Source organism: Tupaia chinensis, unplaced genomic scaffold, assembly GCF_000334495.1.
Source record: "Tupaia chinensis unplaced genomic scaffold, TupChi_1.0 Scaffold146740_1, whole genome shotgun sequence".
NCBI lineage: Eukaryota > Metazoa > Chordata > Mammalia > Scandentia > Tupaiidae > Tupaia > Tupaia belangeri.
The window spans coordinates 1,514,759-1,533,324 of record NW_006206595.1 but is presented as its reverse complement, the minus strand read 5'-3'; the positions used below and the strand labels follow the sequence as shown (position 1 = coordinate 1,533,324).

At 44.6% G+C, this 18,566-nt stretch overlaps 1 protein-coding gene and 1 non-coding gene across 2 annotated transcripts in view; both read right to left on the bottom strand.

The window, feature by feature from the left end:
* COPZ1 (coat protein complex I subunit zeta 1) overlaps nucleotides 1-18,566 on the bottom strand; it is a 27,960-nt gene that overhangs the window by 2,196 nt on the left and 7,198 nt on the right. Inside the window, exons 2-8 of the mRNA XM_006169110.3 lie at nucleotides 9,395-9,463; nucleotides 7,560-7,641; nucleotides 6,859-6,950; nucleotides 3,505-3,560; nucleotides 1,767-1,844; nucleotides 1,565-1,616; nucleotides 330-368 (exon numbers count right to left, since the gene is read on the bottom strand). Coding sequence (XP_006169172.1) covers nucleotides 330-368; nucleotides 1,565-1,616; nucleotides 1,767-1,844; nucleotides 3,505-3,560; nucleotides 6,859-6,950; nucleotides 7,560-7,641; nucleotides 9,395-9,463 — 468 coding nt within the window. The remainder of the gene's footprint in view (nucleotides 1-329; nucleotides 369-1,564; nucleotides 1,617-1,766; nucleotides 1,845-3,504; nucleotides 3,561-6,858; nucleotides 6,951-7,559; nucleotides 7,642-9,394; nucleotides 9,464-18,566) is intronic.
* On the bottom strand, nucleotides 13,601-13,661 carry MIR148B (microRNA mir-148b). Its single transcript, NR_129422.1, has one exon. It is a non-coding gene; the product is annotated as a microRNA mir-148b (primary transcript).

The following is an 18,566-nucleotide window of genomic DNA, read 5'->3' as shown; positions in this document are numbered from 1 at the left end:
AAAGAGAGAGAGCATGTGTGCACACAGACCATCTGCTTAAGGCAAGCCTCTGCTGGGGAGTAAATCACTGAATGAGGCATCAGGCAGGGAGGGTTTGAAGGATACAGAGCAAGGCTGACAGCCACTGCTCACAGGAAACTGAGAGAGGAGCTGATTGTGAGGAAGCATTTGGCTTTGAGTTCCAGTCCTCCGGAATAAGAGAAGGCCAAGGAAGATATATCTTTTGTCTCTAGTCTCCCTCCCTTAGGCTCCATGGGTTGGGGTGCAATGCTTTACAGATTCTTTAGTAACCCAGTCCATCTGGACAAGGAGAAGGGAGAAAGTCATACCTGAGACACCGTTTGCTCCGTAAGGGGGACGTCTTCACCCTAAGGCAGGAGAGACAAGCAGTTAGTGTGAGAACAAGGTAGAACCTGATTACAGTCTGGGTGTGTCTCTTCACACTGAAGCAAAGGGCGGATGCTCTAAATTTCCTAGTCCCTTCTAGGGACTAGTTACAGTCACAACTTTACTTGGCCAAAGGGACTGTGAACACAAAAGGGTCATTTCATCCATCCTCCATTTTAAGGCAGGACTTCTTAAAAGATTTATTCCATTCTGAGTAATCAGCAGGTTATCTGATCCTCAACTTGGGGGTGGGGGACCTGATTCCCGAGTCAGAGAAGACCTTCCCTGAATATCAATATCACTAGGGAAAGGATGAGGGGGAGCCAGGGGTAGTTTAATGGATCCCGCAAGGCCTGATGGGTAACGACAGCATGTTAATTTGAAGAAATAAACTGCTGCAACAGCAGCCTGGGAAGGGGAAGGGGGGAGGTGGTGGGGGGACCCTCTCTCTTGCCACATAGAGACATATGTTAGAGGAGAAGATTAAACTATGCAAATGGAGCCCACGGCAGTTAAGGGAGATTTCCCATTACCCGGCACTGTCAGCCTTCACTCTACGGAGGTCAGAGCCGGGACATTCTGTGAGTGGGGAGAATTGCTTCACTTGAGCATCTCTGTACCCCCATCGTTTGCTGGTGAGCTTTCTCTGCACCCACCAGCAGACCTGGAGCCTTCCAGGGTTAACTCACAGGCCCCTTTCTGATATCATTGCCACCAAAGAGGACTGAGGTTCAACCAAATAAGTACTTCCTGATGGAGAGAAATTACCCTCAGTTGAAAGACAAGAAAGGCACTTCTCTGCCTTGACTGAATGGATCCCTCTCCAAAGAGTTGGAATAAGCTTCTTCAAGTTCTTTCATAGTTTCAAAACCATGAAAATTAAAGTGTTTTTTTTTTTCCAACATTCATTGAATAAGTCTGTATTAGACGCCCACTTTGTGCAAGGACTGTATGAGAAGTTAGGTACCAACTTAGGGCACAATAAGTTCCTTCTGCTTTCCTTCTTTGAGACAATGAGAGAAGAAGGGAAGGAAAAGGTTACACATACGTATTTGAAAAGAAAAGAGAAAGCTGTACGTCTTTTGTGAGTTGTCACACTCAGCCACATTCAGCGGCTCTGGCTCTGCAGGGTGTTTGTAAACCAAAGGGGGACGTAGGGAAACATGTTCATGCTTACCCTTAATGCCACCCGGTGTACCACTTGCTGGGGATCGCTCTCTAGGATCACCCTAAAACAAAACAGAAAACTCATTGTTTAGTCTGCCCTAAAGGATCAAACTACAGTGGGGACAGGACCTCTGGCCACTCAGCACACTTGACTTAGGACAGGACAGTTACCCACCCTCTTACCCTAGATGCGGACAGGTGGGAAAACTCACCCTCCATCTACGATTTCATCCACAGCCAAGAAGAGCCCCTCCATGTTCTCCAGTAGTGCTCGCTTTTCTACATTTTTCCTGAGACCCCAAGAAAAGAGAAAAACAGCCTATGTGTGAAATGAATCCTAAGGTGCAGTATGTACACATGTCTTCACCAACAACACAAGGAAATAAGGTGAAGAACTTTTGAGCTCATCTATACCAAACTCCTTACTCTTGTTCACTGGGAAGGGATCTGGAATGTCAGAAAAGAGATCTGAAAAATGCAGTCCATTTCTTACTACTCAGGGGTTAATTATCCAGAGCCAGCATTTCTTTCTTACCCGCCATGATGTTGCTCATGACATTGCTCATAAACACTGTCATCAGCAAGTGGAATAAACAGAACTAAAACTCAGCCTGGAGGAGGCAGGAGTGGGAAAGGGCTGAATAAAAACCCCATTTGCACCAAAGCTCTGACAAACCGCCTAAGCCACTCTCTGCTCCCTCCGCCCTTCCAGTTCTGCTCAGGCCCTGAAAAGAAGCCTGACAAGGGGGCTGGGAACAGTCAGGGTCTGCATGTCCAACAGCCTTAGATCCGGTGGTTGGTGCATGTGGCCTGTCACATCCGTCAGCTTGACTCTTTCACTAGATTACCCGAAATGAAGTCTATTCATTCACCTGGCTGAGAAATAAATCAACCCCTTCCTGAGGAAATCTGAGCCATTCACCCTGCTGATTTTGTGGGGCTGAGGGCTCCTGCTGTTCTGCTCCGGATGGCTGTCTGTACGGGGTTCACTTGGGAGCTGCTGAGGGGATGAAGTTCAGGGCCCTGGATATTTTCAGGAAAAGTATCTTATAACTCTTCTATTGCCCATCCACATGAACAGAAGGCTAGTGAGGCGGTAGAAAGGGAGGAGAGGATAAATGGCACAATCTTCCTGTTGTATCAAAGGGAAAAACAAGGGCTAGAAGTAAAAAAATGGGTGTTGCCTCCTTTCCCAGGATACTAATGTTTCATCTGGAATATTTCCTTATGCTTTTCCTTTCCTTACTTCTAAAGTAAAGAATGAAGCCCACGTGGGCCAGACTCATAGGCTGATGGTTAAGGAAGCTGGATCCTACACCACTGACCAATTTGAATCCTAGCTCAGCAGCTTGAAAAATGTGCCAGGCATGTGCATGTGTGTCCTAAATCCCAGAGGATGGCAAAATGGAGACGGGATTGCAGCATGACCACACCCCACTGGGGGTGTTCTCTCTCTCCATACCTCTGACTCCCTGGAGCACACGAACTATACTGCAAAAGAAACAAACAAGAGTAGACAGGCAGGTGAAGATTCTGCTTCCTCTCAATATCCTTACTTAGTAGGAGAATTACGCTATAGGAAGACTATGTTCATCTAGTCCTCCTCATCAATGTAAAATTACTCTGAAATGATAAGCCTAACTTCTTTAATTTTTTAAATTAAAATAATTAATTTTTAAAGTTTGTTATAGGGCATGTGTGCTTGCCAGAGAGAGAAAAAGATCCCAGGTAGGTGGCCACACTGCAATCCCTTCTCTTTGGAATTTTGAGCACTCATGCACATGTACCAGGCATGGATCCAGCCACCTTAACCACCACACCACTGGCTCACCTAGACCAATTCTTCTAGTAAACCAATGCTCTGGAGCCTCTGCCAATCCTCTACAAATCCCTGGGTCTGAAGAACAGTTACTTTGTTTTCCAAAATGGCATCAAGAGTAGCCTGCTCACCTTAGCATCTGGCTCAATGAGTCGAAGAGGCAGTTTAGGACGGCCATAAGCATCAACTGTTAGGAGACAAAGGAGGCAGGAGGATGAGGTTCATAGTCCTAAAAGCTGCTACCTAAAAACAAAACCCTGTAATTCATTAAGCATCAAAAGACACGGGCTTTCACAAAAGACCAAAAACATAAGGTGGAAGAGAAAGTATGGTTCATCACAGAAATAAATTCTGCCTCATGATCCTACAATTTGAAGTCTCATTTAGCTATTATAGAAGTGAACATATAGGGTCAGCAGGTGGTGTGGTGGTTAAGGCGCTGGACACTCCCACATGGCCAACCACAGTTTGAGTCTCGGACCTGGTGGGTTACTTTCTCACATTCCTTCTCTCTGTGTGTCTGTCTTTCTCTAGTCAAATAAAAATGACTGAATGAATAAATAAAATAAATAATTCTTAGAAAAAAAGGAGTTAACACAGATAGGCAAGCAAGTGCTGTGTGGTTAAGATGTTGGACACCCCCACATGGCCCACCACAGTTCAAGTCCCAGACCTGGTGGCTTGCTTTCTCACTTTCTCTGTGTGTCTCTCTCTGATAAAATTAAAATGAATGAATAAAAATAAATAAATAATTCTTTTAAAAAAAAAACTTTACATAGAATTTTCCTGTCACAGTCCTTTACATGTCATTACCAACTGTGTATGTGTCACCTAATGTCATAGAGAAGCTATTAATCAGGCAGTAACTGGGGTCAAAGGAAAGTAGCAGTTAGAAGAAAGTACAGACTTTAAAGTCAGACAGAAGTACGCTTGAATCCTAGCTGGGCCATCTTCTTCTAAAAAAAAATATTTATTTATTTATCATTATTATTTTTTAAAATTTTTATTTATTCATTCACTTATTTCAATTTGACCAGAGAGAGACACAGAGAGAGAGAGAAAGGGAAAGTGAAAAAGCAAGCCACTAGGTACAGATCTCAAACCATGGTCAGCCATGTGGGAATGTCCAGTGCCTTAACCACCACACTACCCGCTGGCTCCCTATTTATTATTATTTTTAAAATTTGCTATAGGGCACATGTGCCCATCAGAGAGAGAGAGAGAGAGAAAGTGAGAAAGCAAGCCGCTAGGTCTGGGACTTAAACCATGGTCAACTATGTAGGAGTCCAGCACCTTAACCACCAGGCCACCTGGTAGCCTCTCTTCTTTTTTAAAATCTGCCACAGGGGGGACCAGCAGTTAGCGTAATGGCTATGTCGCTGGACTCCCATGTAGTCGACCGTGGTTCGCATCCCAGACCCGGTGGCTTAAAACTCACGCCAGGCATGTGTGCATGCGTGCCCAATATCCCGAGAGGAGAATGGAGGAGAAGGGATTGCGATGCGGCCATCTTCCCTGGGGGGTGATTTCTTGCTTTCTGTCTCTCTGGCGAGCGGACGCGCTCTATAGCAAAAACCTCTTCAAAAAAAAAAAAAAAAAATTGCCAGAGGGAACATGGGCTTGACAGAGAGAGACAAAGAAAGTGAGAAAGCAACCCCCATGGGGACAGTAACTTTACAATCTATTCTCCTCTACCTCTCCCTCCTTTCTGGGTGTTAAGTTGAGCCATTTTCTACAGAGTGACCCTAAGAAGGGTATTAGGTTGAACCATATGAAACTGCCACTTTTAAAAAAATTATTAATTATTATTAATTAAGAATATATGATTTCTTAATTTAAAAAGTAAATATATAGATAATAAGAAATCAATAAGAACTGTTCTCTCAGCAGATGGCATGAAGGTTAAGGAGACTGGATCCAACAAGGCTGACTACATGGTTCAAGTGGTTCTTGGATCTGACAGCTTGAAAAAGACGCCAGGCACTTGTTTGTGCATGTGTGCTCAAAATCCCGAGAATGCAGGAGAAGGGATTGTGGCATGACTTCCCCCGTTGGGGATGCTTTCTCACTCTCCCAACCCCACCCCATCTCTGTCTGTCTCCGGCAAGCACGTTAGCCCTATAGTAAAAAGAGTTGTTCTCTGGCTGGTAGGTGGTATGGTGGTTGGAGTGTTGGACTCCCACATGGCTGACCACAGTTTGAGTATCAGACCTGGTGGCTTACCGTCGTGCTTTCCCTCTCTCTCTAGTCAAATTAAAAAAAAAAAAAAAAGATAATGAATAAAATTAAATAAAATAATTCTTAAAAAAAAAAATAGGAGTTGTTCTCTTGAACTTTTAGTTTTACTTCAAATTATCCAGGGATTTATTTTTACTTATCTACTTTCCTAGAAATTGCTACCAGAGGTAAATAGCTTTTCCTGCATGTAGGAAGCAGGTTAGGACCATACCCTCAGTCTTCTCAAGTGACCCATACAGAAGGTATGGCTTCAATATGACCCAAGGTGTTGGCTAACTGGTCCAAACTCAGTCAAGTATAGACCCTTCATTGCAGAAGCAATGACCCCCACCCTATACACACATCCCTGACCATACCTCAGAAAGCCACCTTATTAAAAACCACTATCTAGGGGCCAGCAGATAGCGTAAGTGTTTATGTCACTGGACTTCCATGTAGTCAACCATGGTTCAAGTCCCAGACCTGGTGGCTTAAAATTCATGCTGAGGGGCTGTCAGATGGTGTGGCGTTTGAAGGTGCTGAACTCCCACATAGCTGACTGTGGTTCAAGTATTGGACCTGACAGCTTGCTTTCTCATTTTCCCTTTCTCTCTCTTTCCTTGTATCTCTCTGGTCACATTTAAAAAATAAACAAATAACAGTAACAGATAAAATTAAATAAATAAATAATGAATTAAAAAAAAAAAAAAAAAGACCAAAAAATCTCATGATGGGCACATGTGCATGCGTGCCTGCCCAAAGAGGAGAATGAAGGAGAAGGGATTATGGCATGGCCATACCCCCGTGGGGTGATTTCTCATTTTCTGTCTCTCTGGCAAACGCACACACCCTATAGCAAAAATCTCTCTAAAAACAAAACAGGGGCCAGCAGGTGGTGTGGTGGTTAAGGTGTTGGACTTCCATATGGCTGAGCAAGGTTCAAATCTCGGACCTGGCAGCTTACTCTCTCATTTTCTCTCTATCAAATTAAAAAAATAACAAATAAACTCCACTACCTAGGGAAGGATACTAAAACATATGCGGTGTTTCCTACCTGGAGATAGAAGATAGATCTGAGGAACTTCCTTTCCAGGCTGATTTGTTTGCTAGGCCATGTTTGTGAGGCTGGTGCAGATCTCCGGCAATTTCGTTAGCCCAGTCAGAAGCCAGAGAGACACGGCTCTCCTAAGGCCCAAAACTAGTGGCTGTGTCCTGCCTGTGGTTTAGGAAGTGGAACCAGAGATACCAAGAGGGGTGGGGAGTCTCACCTCATTTTCATAGGAGCTGCCAATCACATAGAAATAGAGATCTATACTGCTTTTGTATACCACTGTCAGGCCTTCCAAGAGGGCAATCTCACCTGCGGAAAAAAACACAGAAACAGACGGCCTGGGATGAGAAAGCAGGGAGGAGGAGTAACTATGAACTGGTATCTGGTTATTTGGGACTGAGGTAAGGTGGGCTGTAGTGACCTCTAAAGACTGAAGTTGGTCTGCTCTTTTTGGGTGGTAGCAAAAGAAGGGAAGTACAAACTTGGGGGAGTATAAATGTATCTTCCCCTCTAACCAACCCCTTGCCACTACACTTATTTCCCTCCTTGTATAGATGCAGGATACTAGTCGATCCTTCGGAGGTGAAAATGCAGAGCGGTCACCTTTACAGACTTCCATTTACCTGCCCTAATGGATGCGGTACAATAAGCAGAGCTGCAGTTAAATTTGTCAAGTGAGGCTCATAAATCCAGGGACTAGACAGGTAGCTAACAGCCAACCTTCCAGCACGGTATTCCCGCGTGAGGTACACTCACCTCCCCATTACATTTCTGAAGAGTTTATTATATGAGGGGAGGAGGGTAAAAAGAGAAAGAAAGGAGGCAGAGTCATTTTATCCTTTCTCTGCAGTCCTGCTGCCACCCCCTTCCCACCATGGGTCCCTCCAACACAGGGGATAGTGGAAGGAAATGACCTACTGTCAGTCCGATGAGTTTTGTTGAAAATGTTCTTTTCAAAGGCCTTTTGCTCCTTGACACTGGGGTAGGTGTCGTCATAGTACTATGCAGAAGAAAAGAAGACAGGGTTGGGTCATTAGGGCCAGGAGCCCAGAGTGATTAGTAACTCTGTTTTGCCCTGGGATCTTGGATTTCTCTCCGTGAAAGCGTGGGGTGAGGGAGAAATACTGACATGGACAAGGAAGAACTACACAGAAAAGGAATGGGCAATGAGTAGTCAAGATAAAAGAAAGAAAGAACCCTGCTGGAAGCGATCCCACCTCACCTCTAAGCCTGCCTGAGACCAGAGGCCTGCCAGTCCTATGATGAGGCTCTGTTCCTCTAAGAGAGCTCTCAGGACCGTCAAGTGTTTCCTAGAGCTACCCAATGGCAGGGAGCTGTGCCAGAGAACACAAAACATTCTGGAAGCACTTCCTTCAGACCCTCTCTTCGAAGCTGAGGAAGGGGAAAGGCTGCAAAAACTTCTCCCGAAGAAAGGCGAACGTTGTCCTATGGTCTCTTGTACCTTAGTTTTCTTTTCTTCAAGCTGAAAGAAGCAGGAGGCAATCTAGCACATCGCTGAGCCCACTCCCTAGCTCTCCCTGGCAAGGGGCGGAGATGCAGGCTGCTAAATCGCTCTGCTCTTTAGGGGCTAATCCGTCGCAGTCAGCTGAAGACCTATGACAGGTCTGGCATTTAGTAACTGGATAACTGTTTCAAAAGGTGTCCTGCATAGTTACATCCAATTACAGGGAGGAACAGCTGGTGAATTCTAAACTAATCTCTACCTGCTGATTGATTTATGCTATGCTCGCCCGGAGTTAATACACCAGGGAGAAAAGAAATTTCTACAGGAGGGGGAGAATATGGAGGGAGAACAGAGGGGTGTCCTTGCGCCTCTCTCAATAGATCCAAAGTTAGAAACTTCACACTGGAGAAGTCAGGAATAACAGGCTTAGTAATATCTACAGACCTGGGAATAGAACTCTGGGGCTACAAGAGAATTCTTTGGAAAAATCTAGGTAGGATGACCAAACAGCAGGGAAGGAAACAGGAGTGATGGGCATAGGCAGGCTACTTCCAACATCTGGAGACTGCCTTGTTCAGGAACCAAGGCTCCAAAGCTTTTCCCTGCTCTGATGCTGATAATGAAGGAGAGCAAAGTTTCATGACAACAAGGAGGGAAGCAGTGCAACTAACGGACAAAAGGAAATTTAGGTTTTATCTGGAACAGCCAAGGTAAGATGAAAGAATTCTCAATTACACTATGGAGGACTGTCAATTAACATGATCAGTCCTGACATTCTAATCTCAGAATTACTCCCTGTTCTCTTCCTTTCTTTTTATTAAGAATTTTTTTTTTTTGAGAGGTTTTCGCTATAGGGCGCGTGTGCTCGCCAGACAGAGAGAAAGACATAGAGACAGAAAGTGAGAAATCACCCCCCAGGGGGGATGGTCACGCCACAATCCTTTCTCCTCCATTCTCCTCTCAGGATCTTGGGCACGCACATACACACGCCCGGCTTGAGTTTTAAGCCACTGGGTCCAGGACGCGAACCGCGGTTGACTACGGGGGAGCCCAGCGCCAGCCATTACGCAAACTGCTGATTCCCAAGAATTATTAATCTAACTTTTTATTTATTTATTCGTTTATTTTAATTTGACCAGAGAGAGACAGAGAGGGAGAGAAAGTGAGAAAGTAAGCCACTAGGTCCAGGACTTGAACCGTGGTCAGCCACATGGGAGTGTCCAGCCCTTAGCCACCGCACCACCTGCGGGTCCCCCCATTCTACTCCTAATTTGAAAGGAAATCTCACCTTGGCAAACAGTCGATCTCCATCATTGTCTAGAATCAGGATGGCTTTGACAGTATACAGGGAGGGTTCCTAAAGAGATACAAACACACCTTCAGTCCTGCAGGCTCCCACCACCACTAGCAAACCAAATACCTTCCCTTCCTCCCAACTGGGCTGCAAGGGGATACAGAAGTGTCTATGTCCCCTACCCCAACACAGTTAGAGTTTTACACTTTCCATTGAGAACAACCAAGCGGTGAGTGAACTAAATTAAGGGAGGAAGAATTTCAACACAGTACTACAAAGCAGCACCAGAGAAACAGTGAGTCAGAGAAACTGACTCACAAGAGGTTTACTCAAGTTAGGTCATGCTGTTATTTCCAAGTATTATGCTACAGTTATTTTCCAAATTACCCTCCCATGCACAGGTGGATATGGAAAGTGACCAGACTAATTAATAGGCACTGCACGAGGCCTATTTGAAATAGGCCTGAATGCCTGAGGATACCTGGAAGTCTCTGCAATTCCAATGCAGTAGCAATGCAGAGGCATAAAGCAAGCCTTCCCTTAACCACCCACACACCAAGCAGAGGAAAATGAATGTTTGCACACACAGAGACCCATACACATAAGCACAACAGTTCTGAATGCAGCCCAGTGACACAACCATCTTCTCGAAACTCTGTGATCTCCATCTCTCCACTACACCCTAACCACTACCACTTGACTTGCTAGGACAAATACCATCCTGAATTTTGGAGGAGTTAAGAAGCAATGAGAAGATCTACCCAAGAAATATTCTGGGGCCTGGTGATAGTGAGCAAGAGGGACTTTAAAGAATTATTTGATTGTATTTAGTATTATTAATTTTTAATTTACTATAGGGCACATGCACTCACCAGAGACAGAGAGAGAACGTGAGAAGTAAGCCACCAGGTCTGGGACTGAAACTGCGACCAGCCATGTGGAAGTCCAGTGCCTTAAGCATCATGCTACCTGCTAGCCCCCACCAAGATATCAAACAGGATATTGATTCTCCTAAAGGAATCACAGCCTCAGCCCTAATGGTTACATTCAAATGACTCCCTTCACTTTGCAAAAGCTGCAATGGCCTGGTATTCTCTCTCCTGTACCCCTGCAAATTCCAGGCAACCATTAACTAACTATAAGAGGAAAAAGGGGAACAGAAGAGAGAGAGACACTGTGTGTGTGTGTGTGTGTGTGTGTGTGTGTATGTATATATATATATGGAAGAACACGTTTGCAGAGCTAGCTGGTGGTGTGGTGGTTAAGGCAGCTGGATCCCACATGGCCGACTGCATGGTTTGAATCTGGGACCTGGCAGCTTAAAAAACACTGGACGGGGACCAGCAGTTAGCGTAATGGCTATGTCGCTGGACTCCCACGTAGTCGACCACGGTTTGAGTCCCGGACCTGGTGGCTTAAACTCACGCCAGGCGCATGTGCGTGCGTGCCCAAGATCCCGAGAGGAGAATGGAGGAGAAGGGATTGCGGCGTGACCATCCCCCCGGGGGGTGATTTCTCGCTTTCTGTCTCTCTGTCTCTCTCTGTCTGTCTGGCGAGCGCACGTGCCCTATAGCAAAAACCTCTCCAAAAAAAAGAAAGAAAAAAACAAACACTGCATGCATGTGCATGCGTGTGTCCAAAATCCTGAGAAGAAAATGGAGGAAAAGGGATTGCAGCACAACCCCTCCCTCCTAGGACGGTGCTTTCTCACTTTCTTTCTCTCTGATAAGCATATGTGCCCTACAGAAAACTTTCAGGAAAAAAAAAGTTGGGGCCAGCAGGTGGTATGGATGGTTAAGACGCTGAACGCTCACATGGCTAACTGCAGTTCAAGTCCCAGACCAGGCAGCTTGAAAATCACGCTTGGGAGGCCAGCAGGTGGCGTGGTGGTTAAGAGTGCTGGACTCTCACATGGTTGACCACGGTTTGAGTCCTGGAGCTGGTGGCTTGCTTTCTCACTTTCCCTCTCACTCTCTATCCTTCCAAGGTCAAATTTAAATAAATAAATAAATAATTTTAAAAAATAAAGTTCAATAAAATAATTCTTTAAAAAAAGAAAGAAAATCACACTGAGCATGTTTGTGCATGATCAAAATCCTGAGAGGAGAATGGGGAAAGGACTTCGAGGTTGCCATCCTGGGGGTGAGGGAGGTGAGTTCTCACTTTCCCTCTCTCTGGCAAGCGTATTCACCCTATGGCAAAAAATCTAAAAAGAAAAAAAATAGTTCAGCCTCACATTTCTCAACTTCCTGATCAACATTACATGGATAGCCCTGTGCTCTGACAAGACTTTTGCTTTACTACCTCTTTCCTGGCCTTCCTGAGGAAATGCCAGGTCCTCATAGGGACCAAACACATTCTCCAAGCATGTGCGAGGAGGAAAGAATCATTGCCCAAGATCCAGAATCTGCAGCCTCTACAGAAGTAAACTCTCCCGTGAGGCTCGAGGTTTATGTTTCTGTGTGAAGAACCAACCCTGGCTTGAGAGGGGAAGGTGAGATTTTGGAATGGGAATAAATGAAAAACAGGCTCCTGACGACAAGGCGATGAGGAATGTAAGCTTTCCCCAGTTGAATTCTCTTATGTCTAATTCGCTAATTTACCCCAAGTGTCCACAGCAATGCCTGACACATACTAAACTCTCGATATTTGTTGAATAACTAAGAGAATAAAGTTTGGGGAAAAAGCAAAAAATGTATTGATGAAGTAAGCATCTAGAAGTGGTTTTTTTTTTTTCATCGTACTTCCACATGTAAGTAGATTTTTCTGGTGTGACCATTTTAGCAATGTTACTACCAACCATATCTCTCCTCTGATAAACACTCCTTAGAGATGTCCACTCCATATACACTATGCTCTATAAACAAGAAATGAAGAATTCTTCTCTCAAATTAAGGAACTCTGTTGTCTAGCTGAGAGAAGTCCTCTAGAGTCTACTTGAAAAGCTAACAGAAGCAGCTCTACTTCCTTCCAGACAGGGCTTCCTATAAATCAGGCTAAGTTCTATAGCAACACAGGTCCTCAGTTCACCAAAAGGGAGACAACAATGGGAACGCGTTTTCTTAATGGAAAAAAATAATTCCAAAGGGAAAAAATTTACAAGTGTTTCTTCCTGTAACTTTTTCCCTGGAAATCTTTGGCTTTGTTTCTTTACCCACATTTTCATTAAATTTAGAAAACTGCCCAAGTTGAGCATTAATCTGGCACAGGTAACTGATTCTTGCAGCCAAAGTCTGGCATTCTCTAGAAGGAATGAGAACCCAGACAAAAGAAAAGCCCTAATGGCCACCAGCCAACTAGGAGAGTCACACAATGTCCTCTGTGGCCAACAGGGTAAGTGCCTAAAACAGACAAGCTGGCAAAAAGAGAAACAGATCCCTGGGTTCTGCTCCTGGCTCCTTTCACTCACTTCCTAGAAGACATTATCAAAGAAACCTCAAAAATAGAAACATCGGATCTTCTTGGGAAGGATAAAAGACAGGCTAAAAAAGGCAAGGAGAGAAACCAGACTTGACTTATTAGACCTCTGAAAATGGAAAGACACAACAGAAAAGGCTGGTCATTTCAAACTTCCAAACGAAAAACCATGCTAAACAAAACTGAGAGTTTAGGCAAGAACTTAAATCCTGCTTTAATTCTCTTCTGAGCTTGAGCTGGAGCCAAAAGCTTCTTTACTTCTCCTACCACCTTCTGACTGCAGCTGCTTCCACTTCAGCTCCTTTACCTCTTAGGAGTGGGGAGGGCCAGGAGATCCCCTTGTGCCATAAAACCAGCCAGTTTAAAGGCCCCAGAAGCCATTACTGATAATGTAATTTCATTTTAAGTTTTTGCAAAGGGCAAGTTTATAAATAACTCCCAGCTATGGAGAAACCGGCTTCCCAGACAATGAACTAGGCTTGACTTTTACACACTGAATAAAGACTGTTGAGAAAGACCTTACAAGCTTAGGGCCATATCCAAAGGATTTAAAAGGTCTATTCTGAGGCCGGCAGGTGGCGTGGCGGTTAAGGGTGCTGGACTCCCACATAGCCAACTGCAGTTCAAGTCTTGGACCTGATGGCTTGCTTTCTCACTTTGTCTTTCTCTCTGTCCTTCTCTGGTCAAATTAAAAATAATTAAGTTGAATAAAATAATTCTTTCAAAAAAAGTCTATTCTTCCCTTCCACTCCCCAAATCGGTAGCTGCTAGAAAGCTTTCGAGACAAAGTTCTGTGATGCACTGACTTTCAGAGAGCCACAGCCTGAGTGTATAACAGAACTTCACCTCAAATGCTAATGGTGCCTGGAAATGATGTCTAGGCAGATTGGTTTGTGGGAGGCTGGGTGGTTTGAATAGATTCAATATATGTTTTCATTATCAAGAAAACTAGAATGCTCTCCTAACGACAGCTGAAACACCACCTAATAAGAGAGGCTGCTGTAAATGAGGCTTTGATCTCAATCAGGGGGCTTTTGAAGTCTGGTGAAAAACATGGACACCGCCCACAGTCCCCTCCCTCAGCAAACAGAACTAGAACAGTCATTCCTAGTGCTGCCCCCTGTGGGCCTTCTGGATAACCTGCAGCTTCCCCAGGATTATACTCGGCACAAATATATAAAGGGCAGCTCTGGATAAAAACTATTTGGGATTAGTCTGTAGCTAGGTGGTCAAGGTGGCTGGATCCTACATGGCGAAACCCCAGATCTGACAGCATGAAAAACACACCAGGTATGTGTGCATGCATGCTGAAAATACCAAAGGGAGGGAGAAATGGAGAATGGATTGTGGTGTAACCATACCCCATAGTGGAAGAGGGATGCTTTCTCCCTTTCCCCCTCTCCTCAACCCCACCCCAGTGCATGTGCCCTCTGGTGAATTAAAAGAAACTCTTGGGCCAGTAAGTAGTATGGTAGTTAAGGCAGCTGGATCCCACATGGCTAACTGTGTGGTTCAAGTCCTAGATCCAAGAGCTTGAGAAACATGCCAGGAGTGTATGTGTGCATGGCTCAAAATCCTGAGAGGAAAACAAAGAGAATGCAGCCATCCCCTTGGGGGATGCTTGCTCACTTTCCCTCTGTCTCCAGCAACCCCACGTGTCTGATAGCAAATTAAATAAAAAACAAACAAACAAAAAAGCACAGATCAGGGCTGGCCCATGGTCAAATGGTTAAGAGAGCTAAATCCCACATGGCAGACCATGTGGTTCGAATCCTGAACCCAGTGGCTTGAAAACATGACCCAAATCCCTACAGGATCAAGAAATGGAGAAAGGATTGTGATGTGACCATGCTCCACTGGGAGGTGCTTTCTCCCTTTGTGTCTCTGATAAGTACATGAGCTGTCTGGCAAATTTAAAAAAAAAAAAAAAATCACATTCAACATTACCCAGCTGACATGAGACCAACTATTGGTTAAGAGAGGAAACTGGACCCAGCCTGGTGCTGCAGTCAGTAGCAGTCTGAACTACAGTGCTGGAAGCCACATGGCCAACTGCAGGTTGAGAACCCAGGTTGGCCTGAGAACATGCCAGGCATGTGTGTGATGCCAAAGATCCTGACAACTGCCGTGGAAAACGGATTGTGGCATGATGAGATTCTGCCAAGGCTACTTCTCTCTTAAACATGCACATGCTCTCTGTCATTAATAAAAATGAAACAACGTTTTTTTAAAAGTCTGCCCAAGGGCCAATAGGTGGTGTGGTGGTTAAAGGTACTGGATTCCCAAATGGCTGACAACAGTTCGAGTCCTAGACCTGGTGGCTTGCTTTCTCACTTTCTCTCCCCCCTCTCTCCCTCTCTCTGTCGCACTCTCATGCTCTGTCCCTCTGGCCAAATTTTTTTAAAAAGTAAACAAATAAAGTTAAATAAAATAATTCTTTTTTTTTCTTTTTGGAGAGGTTTTTGCTATAGGGTGTATGCACTTGCCAGAAAGACAGAGAGACAGAAAGTGAGAAATCACCCCGCAGGGCGGATGGCCACGCCGCAGTCCCTTATCTTCCACTCTCCTCTCAGGATCCTGGGTGCACACGCACCAGGCATGAGTTTAAGCCACTGGGTCCGGGATTCAAACCGCAGTCCCACCAGGTGTGGGACTTGACCTACAGTCGACTACATGGGAATCCAGCGACATAACCATTATGCCAATTGCTCGTCCCAATAAATTTATAATTCTTTAAAAAAGAAAAAACAAACAAACAAACAAACTCACACTGGGCACATGTGCATGTGTGTGTGCCCAAAATCCTGAGAGGAGAAAGGATTGCGGTGAGGCCCTCCCCCCTGAGGGGGTGGTGATTTCTCATTTTCTATCTCTCTGTCTCTCCAGTAAGCACACACACCCTATGGGAAAAATCTCTCTAAAAAAATAAATAAAAAGGAATTAAATGAGATTTCTGTGGAGAAGGGAGAAAAAAAGACGGGAAGTGGTGCTTCTGTAAATTGCCGCCTCTTCTTTGCCTCGCACCCAGTAATGAGTTCAATAAATGTTTGTGTTGCCTTCATAAATTAATAAATATGACTGAAAAAAATAAAACAGCCAGCAGGGGGAGTAAAGGTCAGCACCACACCCTCCAGCTTTTAATGGCTGAGTTTGGTGACTGTGAAATGGGAAAGACAAAGATAGGCCCTGGAGCTCTTCAGGAAAGCAAAGTCTCAGTCCTTTTCTTAAAATTCAGAAAGCCCATCTGCCAGAAGAATTTTTTGCCCAAGGATTACAGCATCCCTAATTCTCAACTATCATAAAGTGAAAAAATCAGAAAAGAGGGATGAAGCAGTAGTACTAAGAAAAAAGATAAGCTCAACAAGCAGAAATCAGACTTTAGACCTGAGGACTATGTGTAGACTAGAACTTATTGCCTTCCCAGTTTGATAATCCAAAAGCCCTTATTTAACTATCATTCAGAAGAAAACAACAACTGGGGCTAGATCTTTTTTTCCTTTTTTTTTTTAAGAATTATTTACTTGGGGGGACCAGCAGATGGCATAATGGTTATGTCGCTGGATTCCCACGTAGCTGACTGCAGTTCGAGTCCCAGACCCAGTGGCTTAAACTCACACCGGGCACATGTGTGTGCATGCCCAAGATCCCAAGAGGAGAATGGAGAAGAGATTGCGGCATGGCCATCTGCCCAAGAGGTGATTTCTTGCTTTCTGTCCCTCTGTCGAGTGCATGCACCCTATAGCAAAAACGTCTCCAAAAACGTCTCCAAAAAAAAAAAAAAGAATTATTTACTTGGGGGGCTGGCAGGTGGAGTGATCATTAAGGGTGCTGGACATGGTCGATCGACCACGGTTCGAGTCCTGGACCTAGCGACTTGCTTTCTCACTTTCCTTCTCTCTCTGTCCCTCTCTAGTCACATTAAAATAAATAAGTAAAAAAAAAAAAAATGTACTTGGGACCATCAGGTGGTATATGGATTAAGGCTCTGGACTCCCACGACATCAACCACAGTTCAAGTCCTGGACCCGGAAGCTTGAAACTCTTTCCAGGTACACATGTGCATGCCCAAAATCCTGAGGAAAATGGAGGAAAGGGATTGTGGCATGGCCATCCTCCTGTGGGGGATGGTTTCTCACTTTCTCTGTCTCTTTCTGTGTCTCTGGAGAGCACACAAGTCCTATAGCAAAAATCTTTCTCATGACCAACAGGTGGTATAGTGGTTAAGGGTGCTGGACACCCACATGGCCAACTGTGGTTCGAGTCCCAGACTTGGTAGTGGCTTGCTGTCTCACTTTACCTCTCTCTATCTTTCTCTGGTCAGATAAAAAAATAATAATGAATAAATGTGAATAAAATTTTTTTTGGAAAAAAAAAATACCCTCTCTCTAGACAAAAATGAATTTTTAATTCTATTTATTATTATTATTTTTTTTTTAAATTTTGCTACAGGACATGTGTACTCACCAGACAAAGAGAGAAAGTAAGCCGCCAGGTCCAGGACTCGAACAGCTGTCAAACATGTGGGAGTCCAGAACCTTAACCAACATGCCACCTGCTGGCCTACTAGATCCATCTGTGATGCACCCTTGGTCATGATTTGTTATGATTTATCCCAACAGTCAATCCCCCAAATATGACAGTAAAAATAAAAGCTAGTCTCTGAAAGATGAATTGACAACCCTTGTGTTCATCTTTCAGTCTATGTATGCCCACAAATCAATTTCTGAGGCGAATTGTTCTCTTCTCCTCTGGTTTCGGTCTCCCTCTAAAAACCACACAATGCAAAGAATTTGGAGAAAACTGGTTGACAGGACTAGCCAGGCTGTGGATGGAGATACCTGCCCTGGTAGTGAGAAAAAAAAGTCAAAGAAGGAACAAGAGGCTTCATTTGCAGCATCTGCGACAGGTTTACCCAACAGGAGGGACTTCTTGAAAAGTGAGGTGGTCAAATAACAGAAGAGGTGACAGACCAGAGGGATCTAAGGACAGGCATGATCCTTCTAGTAATTCGATGTGAGAGAAAGCCTATTCTGCCCAGCAACAGGGGAGGCAGCTTCCACACAAGCTTCTGGAAATGACATGGACTCAACCTCCCAACCCATGTTCCCCATTGCCCCACAGGCAGTCTGCCATCCCTTTTCCTAATTACTCCAGTATAAGTCAGTCAGTAGGCACTGATGCTTTATGCTTGTTCCATCTTTTTTTTTCTTTTTTTTGAGAGGTTTTTGCTATAGGGCATGTGCACTCACCAGAAAGAGACAGAGACAGAGACAGAAAGCGAGAAATCACCCCCCAGGGAGGATGGCCACGCCACAATCCCTTCTCCTCCACTATCCTCTCGGGATCTTGGGCATGCACACACATATACCTGGTGTAAGTTTAAGCCACCGGATCCAGGACTTGAACCATGGTTGACTACATGGAAGTCCAGCAACATAGCCATTACGCTGTTGGTCCCACCTGTTCCATCTTTTATCTGTTTCCTCCAGTTTCTTTTTCTATGACTCTAACCAAGTCATGTCAATGGAGTAAAATAAGAAACAGTAGCAACTCCATAGATGAAAAAAGCTCTAAACCATCATGAGCCTTCCTCAAATATCTGCTTAATTGCATTCACCCCCTACCTCCCACAGAAGACCTAGCTTCTCAAGGGTCTGGTTTTCTTCACATGGAGGCCCGCTCCTCCTCTTCTGACCATGTGACAGTTCCCCTAGACCTTTGATATAATTTATACCTTGCTAGGGACCAA